At 53.5% G+C, this 22,094-nt stretch overlaps 2 protein-coding genes across 3 annotated transcripts in view; one reads left to right on the forward strand and one right to left on the reverse strand.

Moving 5' to 3' along the window:
- DOK1 (docking protein 1) overlaps window positions 1–7,271 on the forward strand; it is a 9,323-nt gene extending 2,052 nt beyond the window's left edge. The window contains exons 2-5 of the mRNA XM_026091466.1: window positions 74–370; window positions 3,343–3,454; window positions 3,603–3,775; window positions 5,698–7,271. Coding sequence (XP_025947251.1) covers window positions 74–370; window positions 3,343–3,454; window positions 3,603–3,775; window positions 5,698–6,804 — 1,689 coding nt within the window. The 3' untranslated portion in view covers window positions 6,805–7,271. The remainder of the gene's footprint in view (window positions 1–73; window positions 371–3,342; window positions 3,455–3,602; window positions 3,776–5,697) is intronic.
- Window positions 7,272–10,610: 3,339 nt separating this feature from the next.
- Window positions 10,611–22,094, reverse strand: part of M1AP (meiosis 1 associated protein) — a 40,698-nt gene continuing 29,214 nt past the window's right edge. For both annotated transcript variants that reach the window (XM_026091478.1, XM_026091479.1), the window contains exons 4-9: window positions 17,715–17,888; window positions 15,864–16,014; window positions 14,513–14,654; window positions 13,762–13,968; window positions 12,134–12,289; window positions 10,611–11,824 (exon numbers count right to left, since the gene is read on the reverse strand). In XM_026091478.1, the coding sequence (XP_025947263.1) occupies window positions 11,675–11,824; window positions 12,134–12,289; window positions 13,762–13,968; window positions 14,513–14,654; window positions 15,864–16,014; window positions 17,715–17,888 (980 nt within the window). In that variant the 3' untranslated portion in view covers window positions 10,611–11,674. The remainder of the gene's footprint in view (window positions 11,825–12,133; window positions 12,290–13,761; window positions 13,969–14,512; window positions 14,655–15,863; window positions 16,015–17,714; window positions 17,889–22,094) is intronic.

Below are 22,094 nucleotides of genomic sequence, written 5' to 3' on the forward strand. Positions count from 1 at the left end.
CTCCGGGGGGGGCCCGGGCCGGCCGCGGGGCGCAGCTCGGCCCGGCCCCGCCGTGACCGCGGCGCCCCCGCAGCGATGGAAGAAGAACTGGTTCGTGCTGTACCCGGCGAGCCAGCACGGCGTCGCCCGCCTCGAGTTCTTCGACTGCAAGGACCAGGCCGGCGCGCCCGAGAAGCTCAGCACCAAGCGGCTGGACAAGAAGATCGTGCGGCTGGCCGACTGCATCAGCGTGGCCCCCGCCGCCGAGAGCGGCCCCCGGGGCGGCACCACTGCCTTCTGCCTGGAGACCAGCGACAGGAGCTACCTGTTTGCGGCCGACAAGCAGCAGAGCGAGGAGTGGGTGACGAAGCTGTGCGAGATCGCCTTCCCGGTGAGCACGGGGCCGAGGAGAGGGGCCGGCAGCCGCGCGAGGTGGCTTGCGGAGGTGGCGGGATGCGCCCGGAGCCGTCCCAGGCCCCGCAGCCAGAGCCCGGCCGCGGTTCGCCTCCGTGGGCGGCGCACTGGCCCCGGCAGGGCCCCCAGAAGACCCATGCGGGGCAGGCCTGGGCACGGGGGCCTGCACGGCAGGGAGGGGGAGGCTGCACTGCTCCCCCCTTCGCAGCTGCGGGGTCCCGGGAGCCCGGGGAGCTCGGCTCTGGGRTGCCGGGTCCCTCTGCGCAGCTCTCGGCCGTGCTGGCAGCCGGATGGGTTAGGTTCGCGTGGTCGCAGGACTCCTCGGCGTGTTCTCGGGTAACTTCTTGCTTGTGGCTCGCATCTTAAGGCCTGGCTGTTTTCCCGCTGCCTAGAGCCTTGCACCCCCCCAGGGACCGCAGCTAGTGCGGGTGGAGGCTGTCGGCCTGATTGCTGCCTGCCGTTCCTGCCGCGGGAGGGGCRGAAACGATGCTGTGGAGAGCCCTGCACGTGCACCTGGCACCAGGGGCCTTGCCTGGCTGCTGGGCAGATGATRCCAGCAGCTCCGGTGCTGGCTGTCGCCCTCCTGCCCAGCCTTGGGKCTCGCCCCTTTTTGGCAGCAGGGTGCAGCCTGTCGGTGCCAGGCCCGTGGCAGAGCCCTCGGGCTCCCCTGCCCTGCGCCCGGGCCCTGTGAGAGACCAGCCGGCCCTGCCGGGGAGCACGGGCAGCTCTGCAGCTCTTCCCTAGAGCAGCAGCCAGCGCACGCGGCAGTCTGCCTGCCCCGCGTGAGACACCCCCGTGGGAAGGCAAAGTTCGCAGACCAGCGAGCGGCCTGCAAGTACGGCCATCCACGCTGCTCTGCAGAGCCGTTGGCGCTCGCCCGGTCCCTCCGGGTGCCCCGGCTCTCTCCTCCGCAGGACGAGACGCCTGCACAGGCTCTGGGTTGTATTCTGGCTGATTCCAGCTTTGTGAGTGCTGGGCAGGGCTGCCCCGTTCGATGACCGGCTGTGAAGCTGGCAATCCCAGGATCTTCCCACAGGGACCCACTTTTGCTGAACCCGACTTATCTTAAGCCATTTTTTGTCCCTGCTTGCCTCTTCCTGCAGCCTGCTGTCGAACCAAATGTGTTTGTGCGGTGAGTGCCTGCTGATCAGGCCGAGGAGCACAGGTATGGCACTGGGAATCGCTCCTTGTCCATGCCGAAGTCCGTTTTGTGCACAGTGTTGCTGCCTTTTCCCTGGAAAGGGCTTGTGGGGCTGAGCTGGGAACCCACAGGTGCGCCTTCACAGGGTGATGTGGGGCAGTGGCAAGGCAGAGGAGCATCTGCTTGGAGCAGGAAGGTGCTCGCACTTTCCCTCGCACAGTAGCTGTTAGCTGGATGCTGGTGCTCGTGAAGCACACTGATGGTTTGGGAAGAGGTTAGCAAAGCGCCGAGAGGATGGCGTGTGTTTTGGAAAGGCCTGGCCTGCAGCAAGAGGCGCAGGAGCTGCGCCTGGTCTCTCTGCAAGGAGCTGAAGAGGAGGCAAGGGAGCAAGGAGCGGTGGTGATTTTTGATCATCTACCCTKGGAGCATGCTTTTGAGATCAGTTTCAGTTCAGGCCGGAATTTCTTTTTCTTTTGAAGATGAGGGAAAGCAGAGTCCAGGGGAGCCCTAAAGGGCTCTGGCAGACTTGCTAGCTGTTGACTTCCTGATCCCAGGCTGGAGCCCTTCTATATTGGATGCTTTAGCTGAGCAGGAGCCCTCAGCTCTAGGACACTAGGTTTCAGCAGTCCCCAGCCTGACAAGGAGGCAAACAAGAGGGCCTGTTAGGGCCTTGCCTCCTGTTAAGAAGCCCACTTGACCAGTTTTGAACTGAAACTGTGACAATTTGCCTTCTGCAAGACACACATCCTGCTGCAACCCCATCCCATGTACTKTGACCGTGAGAAACGTTTTTCAGCTCCTGTCTGAATACAGACCCTCATGCAATGGCGCAAAACCTCCTGAAGCTGCTCTTGCAGGGCACCTGTGAGTCTTCGATTTGCATGGGGCTTCCCTGGAGGGGGATCTTTGCTCTCCYGTGTTAGCACGGGGGGCGCGTCCCCCGCGCAGGCCCTTAGGAGACCCTGCTGCAGACGGGCGCCGGCTCTGACAGTCGGCGTGTACGCGTTGCACTTTCAGTTCTGCATGCGCTAAATGTAGAAGTGCTTGCTTCCCTTCTGCGGGCTGCGCGCAGCGATGCTGGCAACGTCTTCCTGCCCGTGCAGAGGCCGGGCGCAGAGGCCCTTGCGTTACTGGGTCGTCTCGTGTGCCCCCCTTGTCTGTGCTGCGGGGAGAGCACAGCTGGGCCTGCGCGGCGCTGTGGGTGCCGACGCTGCCTGCCTTGGAGCATATCCGTGAGGAAGCAGAGCTGTTCTCCGCGTTGACACCAGGACATCCGGGTGGCCAAGGCCCTGCCAGAGCGGGTCAGATGAGCAGCTGCGCAGTGGGGCACGTCRGATCGCTGGCTGCCGCAGCCGGAGGAAGCCGCGTGTCAGGGCCGGCTCGCGTCTGCGCCCCGCAGGGCCTGCTGCCCTGGAGCCCAGGGCCCGGGGGAAGGGCTGCTGGGGACAACCGCTTCTCTCCTGCACCCAGGCCACGCGCTGGGCCGGGCGGGCCTGGGGTCCTGCCGGCGGTCCCAGGGGTGCTCCTCGGGCACAGCTGGACCCCGTCTGTCCGTGGGTCCTGCTGGCTCGGGGCAGGTGGGGGGTCTCTCCCTGGCTGTGGGCGGGGAAGGGCTCGGTGCGGTTGGAGAACAGCCAGGCCGTGGGGGGGAGGTGGGCCCCGTGGGGAGGGCAGCTGGCCACTGGACCGAGCCGTGGGTGCTGGCYGTGAGGGGCGAGTGGAGTCACAGTGTGGCAGCCGGCTGCAAGGGGCCCGGGGGGGCCAGCGCGGGACAAGGGAGCTGGGGCTGATCTGCTCTCCCCTGGCAGGGAAACGGCCCCGGCGATGCCAGCACGGCAGCCCGGCGTGGCAGAGAGGGCAGCGTGGAGGTGCCAGCCCTGGAGATGGCCGTGAACTCCATCTACTACTCTCGGGATGAAGGTAGAGCCTGCTGCTGGGCTGGGCTCGGGTGCCCTTCCCATGTCCTTGGACCGTCTCCATGCCGGGGGCCTTGGAGGCCGGACTGGGCCTTGCTTGGAGCTGGGGAGGGTGTTTTGTCTGCATCCCCTGATTGCCCCTGTCCCCACAGCAAACATCTTCTGGGTGACGGTGCAGCGAACAGAGGCTGCGGAGCGCTGCGAGCTGCATGGTGCCTACGTGCTCAAGGCTGAGCGTGACAGCCTCATCCTGAAGGACCCGCAGACGAAGGAGACCCTCTACGTCTGGCCCTATCGGCTGCTTCGGAGATATGGCCGAGACAAGGTGGGTAGGGAACCTGTGTGCTGTGGGCTGAGGCCCGTTACCCTGCAGACTTTCTGTGGCTGAAGGTCAACAAGCTGATGTGCCAGAACCTGCCTGTGGCAGCCGTGCAGCAGGCCCTGCCATGCACTGGAGCTGCTGCAGTCCTTGGTRACTGCGGAAAGGGCAGCTTCATTCCCCAGCAGCATATGTGATCCTCAGCCTGTCCCCAGCTCCCAGCCTGTGATGGCGAGTGTCCCTGTGTCACTGTGCAGGAGCGTGGGCTAGCAGGATGCCTGTCCCTGCTGAGGGCATGCTGTGCATGTGGTCCTTGCCCCACTCCTGTTGGGACTGTTCCAGCCCCCGCCTGCCCATCTGCCAGACACCCCTGCAGCTGGATTGTCCTCTCTTCTCCTCTCCGGTGATCCCTACCCCGTGCCAGCAGCGCACGTGCCCTGCTCCTGCACTCTGCAGGGCTGTCCCAACCTGCAGGGAGCTTGGCTCTTTGCAGCCCTGGCTCTGTGTGCACCTTCTTCTGCCCCGGCTGCCGCCTGTCTGTTCCAAAGAACAGTGACGTGAGCAGGTTTGGCTGTTTGAGACATCAGTTATTCTAGATTTGTTTGCCTTTTTGGGTGTGCTGCTCTGAGCTTGGCCGACCCACGCAGGCCTGTCCCCTCCCCAGTGTCCTTCAGCGGAGAATCCCCCAATCCTCGTGCTGCTCCCCTGGGTGCGAGAGGCACCTGCCCCGCAGGCCGTGCTGCGTGCAGAGGAAGTGGTCTCCCCGGGGTTGTTTATAGAAGCAGTGGTGTCAGCTGCAGCCTCCTCGTGGTGCTTTCTGCTGCACTTTGTGAGAACAGAAGTGGAAACTGTCTGAGTGACTCTTGGGGAGGCATCTGGCCTGTCTGCGGGGCCTGAGCTGGGGGAAGGACTAGAGCCACATGGTGTGAGGAGCACGTGCAGTGGCTGCACCCGCAGCGACACCTTGGCTGAGCTTGTGTTGGGAGTGTTCAGACCTGGACCAACTGTGAAGCAGGGGATCAAGGTGTAGTCGGATCCTGCTGTGGTTGCTCCTGGAAGCTGTGTCTTGGCTTTATTAGATGCATTTCAGAGCAAGCGGGGCTGTTGCACATGAGAGAGCACTAGTAAGGCAGAAAATCTCACCTAGGTTCAGGTACTGAGGTTCAGGAAGGGTCTTGCCATCTGCAGGTGGGAACTTGCACATAGGTGTGTGTTCAGGGCCTAAGAAACACAGCCTTGCTGCRAAATTTCTCTATAAAGTACTCTATACCACTAACAGAGTAATGCTTGTAAGGCAAATACTTTGCTCATTGGCTGTTAGTAGCCAAGCTACTGCTTCTGGCCTTTCTCCAGTGGAAAGCCCTGTTCCTCTGTCGTGCATCTCTTATCTCTGGATTGCTTCCCTTCTGCCTGACTAATGCTGACTTACCCTTCTGCCCATAATAGTTTCTCCTGCTGAACTGTTACTCACCTTGTCACCCTGCTTTGTCTCTAGTGCCAACTGCATATTATTTCCTAGACTATCTGGTGCCAGCTGCCGACCCTGCTGGACCTGCTGGAAAAGCTCRGGTAAGGCAGCAGATCTCCAGCAGGATCTGCAGCTCTGGGCCTGGAGTGTCTTGCAGTGATGTCCCCTCCAGTGTGTCCCACTCCTGTTTCACAGCTTGTTCCAGGCTTCTGGGCAGCGCAGCCTCTCCCCGCACAGGCAGAGCGGTGCTGTGCAGCCGCAGAACACGCTGTGCCATTAGTGTAGTGCTCTTAGCGGCTGCCCTCGTTGCTAAGAGCAGAGGGAGCAGCAGTGAAGTCTTCTTGCTGGAAGTGCAGGACTGGTCCTGCAGCCATCTGCTCTTCAGCAGGAAGCAGCATCCTGCGTGAGGCTCTGGGTTGCAGGATGCTGGGCAGGATGTGACCCTTTCACTTCCCTGCAGGTGATGTTCTCCTTCGAAGCTGGCAGGCGCTGTGATTCTGGCCCAGGGAACTTCACCTTTGAGACCAAGCAGGGCAATGAGATTTTCCGCCTGGTGGAAGCCTCCATCCGGGAGCAGAAAGCGCAGGTGGAGGAGAATCGGCAAAGCTGTGGCTCACTGGATTCGGACAGCCCCAGAATGGTACTGATCCGCCAGGCCCTGGCTGACTCCCTGAGCCTCGAGCTGCCTGCAGAGGGGGACAGCACCATGGTACCCAAAGCAGGGCTGGCACCCAGGCCCAGCGCTGTGGCGGAGGAGAGAGATGCCGCATCTCTGCTGAAGACCCGGACTCTGCCAGAGCCCCCCATGCCGCAAGCCAAGCCTGCAGTCCCAAGCACACCCCCGCGCTCCCCTCTGCCAAAAGTGCCCCGAGCCGTGCTGCCAGCTGAGGACCTGTCCAGCGTGTACTCGGAGCCTCTGGACTCGGTGAAGGGCTTCCAGTCCCGGCTGGACCCGCTCTACTCGGACCCTGTAGACAGCAAGCCCGGGAGCAAGGCCAAGGTGCCCAGCAGAGCCCTGGAAGAGACAAAGCTCCGGGTGCCGGTGCCGCCGTATTCGGGCATGTACGAGCAGGTCCGGGCTGACGGGGGGAGCCAGGCGCTGGCACCACCGGCGCGGAAGGAGCCCATCTATGATGAGCCTGAAGGCTGTGCCCCCCGCTCTCTGCCCCCTTCCACTTGCATCTATGATGAAGCACGGCCCACAGACGAGGCCTGGCGTACCCAGGGCCACGACGGCAAGGGCGGCTACGAGTATCCCTACAACCCCAGCACAGATGACTACTCGGTACCTGCCTTCAAGACCAAGGGCCCCAAGCCAGTGCCTGCCCCCAAGCCCCAGGCAGCCTTTATCCCTAAAGGTGCTGAGAGAAGCATGGAGCCCGGCAGGCGACGGGTGAACCCTGCTCCTGAGAAGATGGCCATCAAACCCAGCCTTAATAGCAGCAACAATAACAATGTGGAGGTGCTGTACAGCCAGGTGGTGAAGCCCCAGCATGTGCAGAAGAAGGAGCAGTCTGTGGATGAGAACAGCTTGTCACCTGTCTATGAGGACCTAGGAGAGATATAATGTGCTGCTGCCCTGCGTGCCAGGGAAGCGCTGTGGGGCACAGACCTGCTGGTGAGCAGCATAGGCTGCTATCCTCCACGGGTCCTGCAAGTGGCCTTGGGCATGGGGACTGTCCTGGATGAGGCAGTGCCCCTCTGGCTCATCGGCGCTGGAGGTCCTTTGCACAGCTGACAGCAGGAGAGCTGTGGCTGATGCAGGTGCCAGGGTGCTTCCCTGGCTCTGGAGCTGGCTCCACAGCCACCTCCTGACCCGGCGGGAGGAGATAGCTGCATCTTTCCATGCCTGCTGCTGTGGATCCAGAGCCTGTGGCTCTGCTCTGGCTCCCCGTCCAGCCAGACCGCAAGACTGGGGTGCCTGCTGCGGTGCGTGGCCTGCTCTTTATGGAGGGCTGCTCACCGTCACCATCTCCAAAAATATTTTTATACAAAATTATTTTGATATTAAAATCTCTGCGTCTTGGAATGAGACATTTGTCTGTGGCATACCTGGGGTGGACAGCTGTCAGGCATATGGATGGGGGAGATGCCTGTGCAGTGTTGCTGAGCACGGTGCCTAGCTATGGGAGGAATTGGGGCACATGCATTTCTGTACCAGAGCTACTGAGCTGAGAGGAAACTGCAAAGAGAAGCGGGTGCCGGGCCCAGCTGCGGGTGGGATGCTGCGATGCCAGGGGCRTAAGAGGCGCGAGAGTCAGGCTCGCAGGGAGCTTGACTTGCTGGTCAGAGCGTGAAATGCTGGGATGACCTGAAAACATGTGGGTCTCCTCTAAGCTTAAAAACAGACTGGACCCTGCGCTGGGAGCCAGGCTCCAGGTCTGTGCTAGAGCTCAGTGGCTGCTGATGAGCTGAAGGATCTCCCCCAGCCTCATCACTCTGCTGAACCTCCTTCTCCCCCCCTAGGAGCAGCTGCCCTTGAAAGGCTTGGGATGACCCCTTCTCTGTGGGACTAGACCAGACACCCCAGTGTCAGATGTCCCTGAGTTTGGCTGGGGCTACTGACTGCTCGTGCAGGTGCACCAGCCTGCTGATATGGACAGCAGCAGAGCCACAAGCTGACAAGCGGCAGCGCAAGGTACCTGTGCAGAAGATTAAGCATGACTTCTGCAGCCCCAGCTCAGACCGGAGGAGCCACAAACCAGTGGGAGAGTTTGGAGAATCAGGTTCATGTCTGCAGCCTCTGCTGAGATGGCAACGAGGTGGTGAGGTCTGACCCAGGTGTTTGGCCGATGCCCAGCTGGGGTGGGGAAGCCTCAGTCCCTGTAACGATGCAGCGTGGCTGATGCCAGGACCAATCTGTGGCTGTTTGTTCTCCTGTGTTGGGTCCTCTGCCTTGCTGAGGCTTTGCTGTGGGAGAAGGGAGGAAGCCAACGGGGCCTGGGGACCTTGGGGGAGGCTGAGGCCTGTTGCAGCCCCAGAGAAGGGGCACACGCTTGTTCCCTGCGGGTGGCTGCTGGGYGACCCTTGGGCTTGCATTCCTGTGCATGGTGGGTTTTCACATCCGGCAGCTGTCCTGCATGTCTGCTCCTGAGAAAAGCTCTGGGCAGAGCTTAGTGGTGGCCCAGGCCACCTGCCCGTAATCCTTCCTCATGGTGCCAGTCCGAGGCTCTCCAAGTCCAATGAGAGGTCCAGGGCTTTTCCACCCATGCTACCTTGGCCACTTGTGCATCTCGATCACCGTGGTCGCTGTGTCTCAGCACATTGTGTCTGCTCCGTCCTGTGGAGCTGAGCGTGGTGGACACGTGACGTGGCCAACCCAGCTTCACTAAAGAGGGTGGGAGAGGAGAAGGAAACACTGCCTGGATGGGCGCCAGGACCACTGCTCTCYGCACAGCCCTCCCCCCCTCCTGGCTGGGTGGGAGGAAAGGGTTTTTCTTCTTTGCTTCGGCAACRACATCAGGCCTTGCAGCAGCAGACTCGAAACTGTGAGGTAAGGGCACGGGACAGGAGGAGCGTGTCTGCGCGTGGCCTGCTTTATTTACGCACCCTGACGCGTGAGGGAGAAGGTGCGTGGCGGGGAAGGCTCTTGGTCTCTGTTGGTCAGGAAAGACGGTCTGTTCTTTTCTAGCTTTCTGTCGTGGACCAGACTTGCCATCTTCCTCAGGTCGCCGCCCTGTTTCTCCACTTCATCTCCCTTCTGGCAGTTGTCAGTGGTGTAATAATGCTTTTGGGAAAGCATAAGAAATAAGGCAAATACGGAGCGAGACTTCGGCTGGTCACAGCCTTCCTGCTGCCAAAGCAAAGGTCTGAAATGAACCCTGTCTCTAGGACAAGGATACGATCTTGTTAGATTCTGGCTGGATTAGGAGCTCTTCTGTCTGCCTTCTTTCCCTTCCCTTTGCTCCACTTCCTCCATCTCCTTCCAATTTCCACATGGTATGCAGTGAAGCAACAGGGCGCGAGCACAGCCGGGCACATCGCTGGTTGTGTGCTGTAGCTGAATGCAGTCTGTGTGTGGGAAGCAGGATCCTGGCAGCCGGAGGAGCAGCCAGTCCCAGTCGAGGCTTTGCTGAGGTGCTTGGGGGTACGTGGCTTATGCTTGGTCGTTCGCTCTGCACATTTTCTTACGCTGCAAAAATGGTCCTGGACTAGCAGCTCTGTTCACTCCTGCCTTGTCCAGGTGCAAGGAGCCACCCAAGACTGGATAGCACATGGGGTGTCCTGTGCCTATCAGACTTCCTCATGCGAGGACAGCCTGTGTGGCTCCCTGCTCTCCTCTGCAAGAAACCCATGTCCTGGCTTAGCTGAGTCGTGTCACTGAGTGCAGGAGTAGCAGCTACAGCTGGGATGCAGCAGAAGCAGGAGCCTTGGTCTCTGCAGGACAGGTGGCAGTTTTTACTGGGAGGGAATGGCTTGGCAGCTGTTCAAAGCCGAACCAGCCCTTTTCCCTGGGGTTTGCTTTTGCTGTTACCCTTCAAAAGATGTGTCCTTTTATAGCTGCTTCCTCCTCCTTTTTAGGAGGCCTATGGTGCAGGCCTGACACAACTATTCTGCCAGGATGCCCAGTCCAGTCCCATGCCAGCATTAGGAAAAGCACTGGGTCCCCTATGACGGTCAAAGTCAGTCGGACACAAGCGTGGTCAGAGCAACACCAGGGTTATTGCCCTGCTCCACACTGTGGTGACCAGGTGGAGGGTGGCTCGACAGTGACCCCCAAATAGTCCAGATTCTGTGATTTGCTTCCCCTTATATTCCCTTTAACCCCTTCCCAACTTTTCCCTTTAACAGCCTCCTTTCCTCCCCAATAAACCACTTGCCCCTGTTTGCCCTTTCCCACTGGCGAGGTGCTCTGTTGACTTTGTTCCCTGATTTGGTATTTCTGATATGGTTGCCATGGTAATTTCCACCTGGACCATCGCTTCTGTCAAGCTAATTCCCCCCTTGCCTTATCTGCCTGATCCTGCCATTTTCCCCCTGTTGTCTCCTTCGCATGCCCCAGGCTGCACCATTTGCATGTACTTTACTGCCCTTTGTTGCCTGCAGCATCCCGCAGTTCCTCATGCTGTTACCTGGTTAGAGGCAGGCAGGGATCAGCCCTCTGCATGCACCCCAATAAACTCCTCTCCCGTGTCTGCAGGGCTGCCTGCCCTTGGCGTCCTACCCTGAGCAGCTGGCTGGGCTGCAGCCTCCCGCCGGGCGCAGAGCGCTGCAGGGGCTTGGGAGGAGCAGGTCCCTGCGGCAGACACCAGCAGCAAGGGCAGAGCGGGACGGCGGGAAGCTGGGCCCAGGCTCAGCACGCACCCAGGCAGCCTGCGTGATGAGGCAGTGGTTTGAGGCACACCGTGCATGCTGTAAACTACAAGTCATGAGTTAACAGTTACACAGGTGAACTTTATTTGGAAACGACCATCAGAACCAAGTAAGTGGAACACCAACCCCTGCTGATGCTCAGCATCCAGGAAGCCCCAGTGAGTCTGCCCCACCTCTCTTCAGTTGAGCTGTCCTCAACTCCTACCCTGGCAGAGACAGCTGTCCTGTGCCTGCACTGAAAAACTGGGACTGGCCTCTGTGCAAGYGCTCCGGAGTGCTGGAGAGCAGAAGCTCCCTGGAAAGCTTCAGGTCATCTCCCTGTCTTCTCAGCCCTGGTGAAAAGTACCTACCATGCTGGCTCGCAGAACAGCCCCACAGGTGCAGATATGCCGGAAGGAGCGAGTCCAAGCAGCAGTTGGCTGGGAGAAGAGAGCTGTGCTGGGGCTCCAGCTGCAGCTGGTTGTCACTGTGCAGGAGCCAGCCGGGGCATAGCTGCTGGCTTGGGCACTGGCTACAAACCCCTCGGAGAGCTGGGGAGAGGAGTCGTCGAACAGTGAGATCAAATATGGAAGCAGGCAAATTGGTGTCATCATGGGTAGTGCTGCTCTCAAGAGGGAAGTGTTCAGGGCTTTAAGATTAAATTCAAAAGCCCTGTTTCGTGCTTATTCAAACACCTTGCTGAACCTGCTCCTGCAGGACGAAGCAAGCTTGCCATTACTGCCTGCTTTATATATCTGCCTGACCTCCTCACGGCCCTGCCTGCAGCTTTTCTGTACTCACTGAAAACAATCTGTGGTTTGTGGGCTGTACTTGCCTGTTCTCAGAAACCATAATTTGATGCATGCTGGTGATGTGTGCTGACGAGAAAGGGAAACGGTGTTGCTGGGGACAGCTGAGCCTCTGGACAGAGGGCCCCAGGGTAGCAGGCTTCCTGCAGGCTGACTTGATGACTAACAAAACCATAAAACAACAAGGAGGAACAAACAATGGGAAGTGCCTGTCTGACCAAGGCCGAGCTTAGTGTCTTGCCTGACCACTTCCGGCCCAGCGCAAAAGGCCTGGCAGCCTAGCAGAAGCCAAGCCACGACTGCACATGAACAGTCGAGCAGTGCCCAGGGATATCCTCACTGCAGAACCTGCAGGAACTCATCATCCTCTTCAGGGAGCAGGGAGCGCTCACAGGAATCCTTCCTCGCTGCTGCTGGTCTGAACAGTTGGACAGGAGAAGGAGCCATCAGAAGAGGAGCTACAGTGGCTTTGGCTCTGCTCTGATGCTGCAATGCAGGGACAAAATATTAATGTGCGTTGTGGAAGGAGGAGCTGGCTTGTCAAACGGCTCACAGCACTCTGGCTCCTTGTGTCTGCATGTGCTGACTGTTCAACAGCCCCTTCCTCGATCGCATGAATGTAGGCTACACCCCTCCCTCTTTGCTCTTCCAGCTGCAGGTGAATGTTGCTCCTGCCATATGTTGCCTTCCCTGTACCTTTGGGGCACTGGGGAGCTGCTCGCAGCCCTTTCGAAGGAAGCAGACTAGAAAGGCAGAACAGGGCCTGCCTGGGCCAGTGGAAGATGACAGACATACCTGCTTGGGCTGATGCCGCTCTGGTCGCTGGTCCCTGGGCTGGGCTTGCTGCCTGTGCATGGGTCTGTGCAACATATTCTTCAGGTACTTGTAGAGGTTGTTCTTCAGGTGCAGGGGGTTATAAGTGACTTCCACTTCCAGGCTGTTCAGGGCACTCTGCTCAGACAGAAGAAAGAGGCAGGTCCCACTGGCAGTGTGATGTGACAGGTGGAGGCTGCAGGATTTGTGTTTTGGGCTGGGTGGGGGGGGAGAGGAGGGTGTTTGATTTTTTTTTTTTTTTTTTTCCAGGGATGAGTGCTGCAGATGCTCTTTGCCATCTTGCAGCGATGGGAGAAAGGACCTTTGCCTGTGCTGCTACCCACAAGGACTGTTCTTGGCTGTGTATGGAGCAATAGGTGACCGCACCCAGGTATGGTGGGTTTATGCATGTCCTTGCAGGATACAGTACTATTCTCCGCTGTGCCCAGAATAGGCCAACAAGCTGGAGAGCCTTGCCTGGACACTGCCACCCTCAACTCTCTGCTTTATAAGGCTTCTCCTTCCCAATGGGCCTGCCTCCACTTGCTCTACCAACTCCACCATCCCTTACTGCACCTTCATCTCAGAGCCAATGCCTCTTTTCTGCTCTTGCAATCCCCTCCACGTGCCTCGGCCTTGCTCCTGCCCACATGCCTCRTGCACTGAGGTCTCCTGCCCTGACTGGTGCTTTTAGCTGTGGGAGATCGCCCCATGCAGCTCTCCCTGCTCCTTGCAGGGGCTGGCAGAGTAGCTCCAGCACTAGACCTGCACTCACCACTGTGTATTCCTAGAGGAACTTTGATGGGGTAAAGACGGGCAGCTCTGATCTCAAGAGCATGTGGCCTTTGCTTTGCTACCATTCAGGTCTYTCCCCTGTGCCCTCCTCTCCCCTTCAGTGAGACAGACTCCAAGTCTTTCTGCTCTATTTCGGGGACTGTGACAGAAGCCTTGTAGGGTGGTCCTTTCCCAGGCTAGTCTGAGCATGTACTGCAAGGCTGTCACACCAGCAGGAAATKGGGTCTTTTTGCATTCACACCTCAGGCCTGGGGCTTCTGCCAACATCTGCCTGCTTCCTCTGCATCCCACTGCCTTCCCAGCCGCAGAAGCTGATGGAGCTTGCCATCCCACACAGCAACATTGCTTCTATGAACATTTACTGTTTGAGAGGAAAACTATAGGAGGTATATACATATTAGCTGTTGTGAGGAAGTTTTGGAGTGCTCTAGCATACTCCAGCTGGCCCTAGCCATTTTCACAGCTACTCCTCCTCTATTCATCTGCTAAAGCCTGTAGTCAGGGCTCTGTCCTTTCTGGCAGCACCTGAAGCAGAGCCAGAAAACTCAAGAAAAACACATACGGCTGCACAACAGGAAATGCAGAACCGTGAACCTATTGGAAGAAACAGAGACACCTTGTGTTGATTTGTCTTATGCCTGAAGCACCAGTTTCTGCAGTCTGAGGAGATCCCTGTTCCCCAGCAATAGGGACGATAGATGCAAAATTAGCAGCAACAGCATGTCCTGTGCACAAAGCCTGATTATTACCCAGTCCCCACTTGCACACGTGGGATCCTTGCTATGTATTCTTGTGCAAGGTCATCAATGACTTGCCTCTATAGGGCCACGCACGCTTTCAGGATGCTCAGCAAGGAGGGCTGGGAAGGTCGACGGCAGCAGGAGCTCTCTGACGGCGACTGCTTTGACAAGCAGCGTGGCAGAGTCAGACGGGACAATGATGTAGTAGGAATGCACCGTGATGTTCCAGCTTGGACTAGTGTTTTGTGGCTCGCATTTGGCCAAAAGCATCCAGTTCCTTTTCTAAACATCAAAAGCCAAAACCAATATGATCAGTGGGCGCTAGTCACTTCCTTCAGCACTTTCATTGTAGGGGCTGCTGGGCTGAGGGGCAGAAAGATGTTCATATATATCGGACTATGAACACTATTTTGCATTATTTGGAGGATAACCTGAGTTTGTTAATTGAATGTAAGACGATTCTTAAGAAAAACATCCAATTTTGATTTAAGACTTGCCAGTAATGCAAAGTTCTTCACATCCTTAGCCTTGGTTAATTATTTTCACAATTAAAAATGCATGTCTGTCTCCAAGACAGAATTTTATACCTCATAACTCTAAGCATTGGATTTCTGATAGCCTGGGGAGTTGTCTCTTAGCTTTTATATACAGTAGCTTCTTTCCATTGGCTGGAAGGACTCACAGGCCCAACTCTAACCCATGCAATTAAGCTGCAGGTTTTGAAATATGTTTCTGGTGCAAGCTAGATAGACCTTACTAGATATGTGCTGACTTTTCCTTTCCATGGCAATCCCCCTCCATCAGACTGCAATTTGCGCACACTCACCAGAAGACTGTGGCACAGAGCATGGAAGCTGTGCTGGTTTGTCTCCAGTTCATCCCAGTCTAGCTGCCAGCAGCTTGTGGGCTTGATGATGAAGGGCAGTCCATACAGTACTGACTCACAGACCCCTTCAGACTTCAGAGCTCTGAAAACGTACAGCTTGTGTTAGCGAAGCATAGCCAGCAGGAAGACTCCGCCTGGGGATGGCAAGCTCAAGTGGCCATGGCAGTATCAGCTGCAATGTTGTTACAAGCATTTACTGTCTGTATTGCTGTGGCCTGTCACTATTTGCAGTGAAAAGGACTGGCATGGCTTTCTTGCTGATCAGCACTGAATTTAGCACTCCCCAGCATGCTCCCAGATTCCCTTGTATCTGTGTTGTCAGTACTGACAGGAGCATGCCCAGGAGCATGCCAGATCTTCATGCACTTTGTGTACAAAACAAGTTATTAATCTGGCCTCTTGGGCAATAACACACCCAGGCAATTACATCCCCTCCTAAGTGATTTTACTGGATTGTGACTATCCATCACTTAAACTGTGATATATTGTGCTCTGCTCCTGCACACAGCCAGCATCCCCCCACAAACACCACTGCACACTCTGCAGTGCTTGATGTGGCCAGTCCACAGCCCACTTCTTGCCATGGGTGACAGACGATGAAGCAGCTGCACTGCTTTGGTCATGGGCAGTTTACAGACAACTACTGAGTGCTCCTCAGCTACTGACAGGCTGAGAATCACTGCAAGAACCACCATATAGCTAGGTGCTCAGTAATTACATACAATTTTGAATATAAACAGGCCTCAGAAAAGACACTAGAGAACATCACTTTTCTTGTCATTCTGCCTGCCTAGCAGCACACACTGCTGATGGAAAGAGAATGAATGCTTACCTGAAGTCACCTAGCACTATGAGGCTTTGCTTGCTTTTTTACCCATTAGTCAGCTAACTAGCTCAGGCTCTTAAGGCCAGTTAATCACTGTAGTCCCATCAGGTAGTGAGGGAACAGCAGTTTTATATATGGCATACCAGCCACAACCTACAGGGCAGTTAGTTGGCTTCACACTGCAGGGGAACGATTGCTGCGTGTATAACATCTGGTTTCACTCATAAACAGCTGGTGTGGCAGCATTTTAAYGCTGCACTCCTTTCAGCATGTGTAGGTTGTGCTATTGCATAACACTAAGAGGTACAGGGCGCCGTGCATGAGAATTTTGCTCACTAGGACTCTGAGTCCCCAGTTCTTCATGTTGATGTTACTGGTTCCTAGCTGAAATTGCAGAGGAAGAATGAAGGCTGCCATTACCTCAGCCTTCCAAGCACCAAGCACACAGCACGTACCAACACTTACTTCACAACCCGGAGTTTATACAGTGCCATAGCTGGCCAAGCAGCCATTTGGCAGAGTGAGTTCATGTCCGCTGTTCTCATGGTGCCATCGGCTGCCCCGGAGAATAGAGCTGGGTCGAGCAATCTCTCCTGCAAATCACATTTCAGGCACACTAGGGGAGGGAAATTGGTTTAGATTGCTGGAAATGACARTGCTTATCACATGACATGCTCAAAGTACTTGCAAATGCTAAATTAATGTTTGCTAGCAACAGCAACTACACAGGAAGAACAAAGGTAAAGCCTGTGATACAAGGCAACACGTTATCCCCGTTTTATACACAAGAGAAACTCCCGTGTCTCTCCCAGCCAAGCACCCTACACACTGCTGTGGATGATAAACTGATATATCAGCACCTCAGCAACCCTGCAAAGAACCCGCAGCAGAACTCGGACGTGCACGCTGGCCTCTCCCTTCCCTGCAGTGACATCTCAAGTCCCATGGCCACGCTGCCGTGGGCACGGTGGTAACTGGCTGCGAAATGGCTGGTTGGTGACCGGGCAGGCGAACTCTGGGTTTGGAGCTGAGGACCTGTCTGCCCGGTGGAAGATGGAGCAGAAGCAGATTTCCTAACCCCACACTGGGGTTAGGGCCACACTTTTTCCTGCCAGCTACTCTATCTGTATTTGTGGGGAAACACGTCACTCTGATCACACGCACTCCGGTGTAATACGATCCACGGCTGCAGACAATTTCTCTGGCCTTCTACAAACTCTTTGATTGTGGCAAGATGGAACAAAAACTGACTGCAGACTAACTTGCATTATCTTATTAGCTATAATAAGGCAGTATGTGAAGTATGAAATTCAGCATTATGATGGAGGAAAATCCACCTTTAACAAACTATCATAAAAATTATCTGTGGCAGTCTGGAGGCTTTTATGCTAGCCACTATGTAAATAAAAAGCCACACCAAGCTTTCTGATCTGCCTGATGCAGAACAAACCCGCAAGAGAGAACACCAGCTGCTCTACGAGCCTTGTTTCCAAACTGGACCTGGCCTGTGGATCACGAGCAGAAAGCAGGTGTGCTTCTGCTGCCATGGCAATGGGAAGCTGTGAGTTTAAAAATAGTACCATACTTCAAAAGCACGGAAAGGGGATTGTTGGGACCTCGTGTACAGATTCCCATGGCAGTGCAATGGTGACGATACAGCCAACAACTGCTTATGGGAAGCACCTACCTCTGCTATATCTGTTGGGTTTTTTTCAGTGCTCACCCAAAGGTGTGTTAGGGATTGGGACTTAGAGCCTTAAAGGAAAAAAATAATGCATAATCCTTATAAATTTTCCTATGTGTTCTTATAATATAACTCTTGGCAGCTCCAGACATAATATTAGCTATTTCAGTGCTAAATCAATTGATAAAAATTTAAGCTGAATCACTTTGTAAGACAGCATTTATTTAAGCACAGTTCTGGCACAGAACTTTTTAGTTATCAAACACAAGGAACATGATGTCTGGGGCCACACAATCGAACCAGAAGGTCCCTGGCTCTCAGGTATGTCAGGCCCCTTTTACTTTGACCAAGCGGTTATAAATTCACATGCTCTTCAGTGCACATTTTTGCTGGCAGAATGGAAATGGATTATCGTGTCGGCAGCCACAGGACATTGCACCAAACTAGAAGCTGTCTAAGCAGGAGACCCTTTTCAGTCTTAGACAACAGAAACTACAGACAGACTTCAGAGTAACCCAGAGGCCTTACATTGCTCTGTAAATGTGGGAGAACATGCCCTGGAAGGGCCTGGGGAATCTTTAAGGCTGTGGGAGTCAGGAGCTCCTAGCAGAGAGGGAGAGAAAATGAAATACTTAGACTGCTCTTGGCCGCAGCGGCATGGCTGAAGCCTCCTGATGGAAGGAGGAGATGGAGCTGTTCTCTGTCTGTGCCATAGTCATGAAGCCAGGTTTTAAACAGCATCTCCAAGCTGATGACATTATCCTCTACGGTCTGAACGTCAATGTCCATTCCCAGGATTGCAATGTCTGTAGGGAAAGAGGATGAAAACTGCAGAAACATTTTCAGCCATAGAAAGGAATATTCCTCTGCCTTTTCCACTACGCTATATCCAGTCAGTTCCTCGAGCACCTTCTCGCAGGAGGCACTTCAGAAGGCATCACCATGCAAATCACAACACAGGACTTTGATGCCAGCCTCCTCGGAGCCGCCCCACAGGCCAAACCATCACCCGTCTCAGCAGTGGGGCAGGTGCACTGGCTACTTTTGTCTGCAGAGGACCAGTGGTGCTCGATGCAAACAAACCATCCTTCGCTGTGCTCATCACAGCACTGGCCCTAAAGACTTTTCTCAGCAATTTTAAACCATTTTCTCCCCTGCTGCCCCAAGCAAGGGACACCAGATGCATGATACTATGAGAAATCAGAGAGACTGCAAAACCAAAATACTGTACTAATGGGAAACTTTGTAATACCAAACTAACTACTTAACTACTACTAACTAACATACTAACATAGATGATAAACGCTACTTTGCAGCATGGCCCCACAACGAAATTGCTAAACACCCTCAATGCCTGTTTAAAGGAGACTCTAGTCACAGACCTGACAAGAGCAGAAGCAAAACTCGACCTGGATCTGACCAACACACACTGAAGATCAGCTGCTTGGTAACCGTAATCTCTGAGTTCAACATCCTTGCAACAACAGCCCAAGCTATCCACCACAGTTACATTTCAGTTCCAAACAAGGGAAATGAATAAAGTTAGGAGACTTGCTCAAAAGAAATTAAAAGGCGAAGCCAAAAATGTTTGGAAGGACATGTAGCCACCATGTTGGAGGTACAGAGCAAATATATATGTTCCAACAACAATATTTAGGAATGGACAAATGGATGCCAGTCTGGCTGGACAGCCAGAGTTAGGGCAATCATAAACAAGATGAAAGCCTTCCAAAAAGAACCCCAAACCCAAAACACCCCAAAATAATAACCCAAAGGTATGTCCAAGTGAGAACCTATCATAAAGTCTAGCAAATAAAATTTAAAAAGACATAATAGACAAAGGTGAAAAAAATAGAATTTGATGAACAATTTGCAAAAGGCATAAAACATGTAATACGTCCCTTTGCAAACCTGGCAGCAGCAAACAGCCTGCCAGCATTAATAGGGTCATGGTATAAATAAGATGTGAAACAAGTATTCAGAGCAGATGAATACATAGCAGAAAGAGCACTTTTTCAAATGTGTTTATCAAGCTGGCTGAGGACTAAATTACAGTGCTATATCCATTTACAATGAGAAATTCTTTTTTTCTGTCTTAGTATATATAGACTGCAAAAATGACACTATGCATCCTCCCCTACATTAAAAGAAAAAAAAAAAAAACAGTTAAACTCATTAATGTCTCTCTCTGCAGCAAATATCTAAGACTAAAATAAAGACTGTAATTCTTCAAATGCTCTGCAACTTGCAGACATACTTTTTGCAGTATGGCCATCAGAGCAGGACTTTTACTTTCCAGTTGTCTTCTCAGTGCCTTCCTCAAGGCTGGAAGGGGACCAAGCAGGTTGTGGCTCTGCCACAAAGCAAAATCAGCTCCTACCTAGCTATCCCTAACAGGTGCCTCATAGTTTCCTTACTACTGAAAGCCTTTCCTTCTTAATGTCCAGTCTGAATATCTTTGGCTATAAGGACATTTAATTCCTTTTTGGTTTCGTTCTACCCAAATCTGTAGTTATCAGATTATTCTCTTCTTTTTGGTTGCAGCTCTTTTAATGTACCTTATGACAGTTATCATGCCTCCCCCCAGTCTTCTCTGATGCTTATGGGAACATGAGCTCCTCCTGCATGTAGCAATGCTGGAGGATACCCTGCAGGAAGGGAATTCACAGCTTTTCTCTGGAGACTGTTCGCATGAACAGAGCTATTACTGCTGCCAGTCGCTTGCCCTGACACTATGGTCTTTGTTCTCATCCCCTTGCAGAATGCAGACCGGGAGAGCCTGAACTCCACAGTGATGAACTCCCTATGTTCGTTAGTCTTAGTCTTCCTCTGGGCTATGCACTGAAGGTGTCATCAGCTGTTCAAAAGACAAAGCACAAGGTAATGCCTATAATTTAGTCTGACAAATAGTGTGTATACAGGTGACAAGGGCAATGACAGCATTTGGGCCTGGTAAATAATGATTTAGTTCTTTTTTCAGTAAATATTTTCCTATTCTTTGATTTTCTCTTCTCTGCTAGATACGTAGCCACCTATGTATCTTAAATTGATATAATACATGGCAATTGTAAAAATAAATTCATTGCTGTTCATTCGTAGGAAGAAAGGATAGGGATGCTGATGCTTGCTGTGTGATGACTCTTGAAATCCTTGAAGAGTAAGCATGCAGAGCCATTTATTGGTCAACCATCTGCAGAGCACATATAGAGAAAGGTTTTCTGGGACTTGCAGAAGATAGATCATGTTCATTAAAAATGTATCAGTGCCTTAGTTTCAGTGCTTGCATTCCCCCCCCCCCCAAAAAAAAAAAACACAGATGGATAGGTCCAGCATCTATCTGGCATACAAACTGTAGTGAGAACACCTGCAGAAGATCTGGCGAGGAGTCAGTGACCAGCAGAGTAGGTGGTAGCAGGCCCAGCGTGTCAAACTACACACTGACCAAATTCCCATCAGGGCCAGGCATGCATATTCCCTTTTGTCAACAACATCTAGCTGCTTCCCGACTTCCCGGACAGTAGCGTCTCAAGGTTGGCACAGCTAAGATAAGGAAATAGTTCTAGTAGATAAAAGGGGGCCCCTTGGGACACGCAGGGGGAGTCCCACCTCGGCATCCAGCCCATGCGTCCGACTTGTGCATCCAGCAGCCTCCTGCCGGCGACCCCTCCTCGCAGCTCCTGTGCAGCCTGGAGTGCAAGTCATTTATTAGATCTATCCTGGTTAACCCATCACAAACTTTGAGTGTCTCTCTCCGCTGGTATCCAACCCTCTCTTGCCTGCCTTGCAGTCACACAAATATTAACACCTATTAGCAAGCGTTTTTGGCAAAGCCCAGATGTTTTAAGTGTTCATAAAGGGGGTGAGAAAGCCATAATGATAATTCTGGTGTTCTTATCGATTAGAGGTTAGCCCACTGCATCGTATCCATTACTCTAACACACTATTCCCTCCACAAATACCGTATTTATCAGTCTCTTTACAGGACCTGTATTGTATCATGAGTTTTACTCCAGTCTGAAGTCTGTCAAGCCCTGATGTTTTATGATTAAAGAAACACGGCAGGTTTAGTCTCTGTCCCACAGAATCTGCTTTGCAGTTGAAAAAGCAATCCTTCCACATGGTCTTTATTTGCCTAGAAATTCACTCTCCCAAGAATGTTGATCTTGTGAATAAAACAGCAAACGTTTTTCACCCAGGACAGGCTGTTCCTTAGCATGTTCAAAGCCATTATAAGACTAGCTAACTGCAGGACCTCCCTCAAAACAGTGGAGTCTTTTCTAGCTGCATTAACCTGGAAATGAGCCTATGAGAGGGGATATTCTGATCCTGCCTTCCTTCTTTCAGTGCCATAAGAAATTGTTACTGTGTGTTGCTCTTCTTTTCCTGCTATGGTAAAAGAGAGAGGAAATTTACTGTGTGAGAGCAAAAGCTCCTAAATCAGGCGCTTATTCAGGATACAGATTTTGCATCTCCACATCTTCTAGGCTCTGGAAGAAGCAATTTGTGGTCTAGTACTATGTGATAATAAAATAACACAGACCACGTTCATTGCTGACTGTTATTACTTATTATATATCCAGCAGGAACCCTTGCAGTGGATTAAGATCTCACTGCACTAGGTGCAGTATAAGCAAAACAACAAGATGATTTGTGCCTTGAAGATCCTACAGTCCCACAGAAAGTCCAGCAGAAGGAAGCAGGGTTATACCATATATTCCACAAAGGACTTCAGCAAGAAAACGCCAGTTCCTCACTGACTTGCCCATCAGGGCATCATGAAACCATGGTATCCAAGCACATTTTATCTGGCAAAATAATACAGTGATGTGTGTCACAGACAACCTGAACCAAAGTCACAGCTGTTACCCCTGCAATGGTTGAACTTCCCCCTTGCTCCCTGTACCTTCCCCAATGCAATTATCTGTCTTGAACACGATATTCAGCAGCATAATCAAACCTTTAAGTGTTTTTTCTTGCATACATGGAAACTTCCAGCCTAGATGAGATATGTA

The sequence above is a fragment of the Apteryx rowi genome, unplaced genomic scaffold (assembly GCF_003343035.1).
Source record: "Apteryx rowi isolate R43461 unplaced genomic scaffold, aptRow1 scaffold_903, whole genome shotgun sequence".
NCBI lineage: Eukaryota > Metazoa > Chordata > Aves > Apterygiformes > Apterygidae > Apteryx > Apteryx rowi.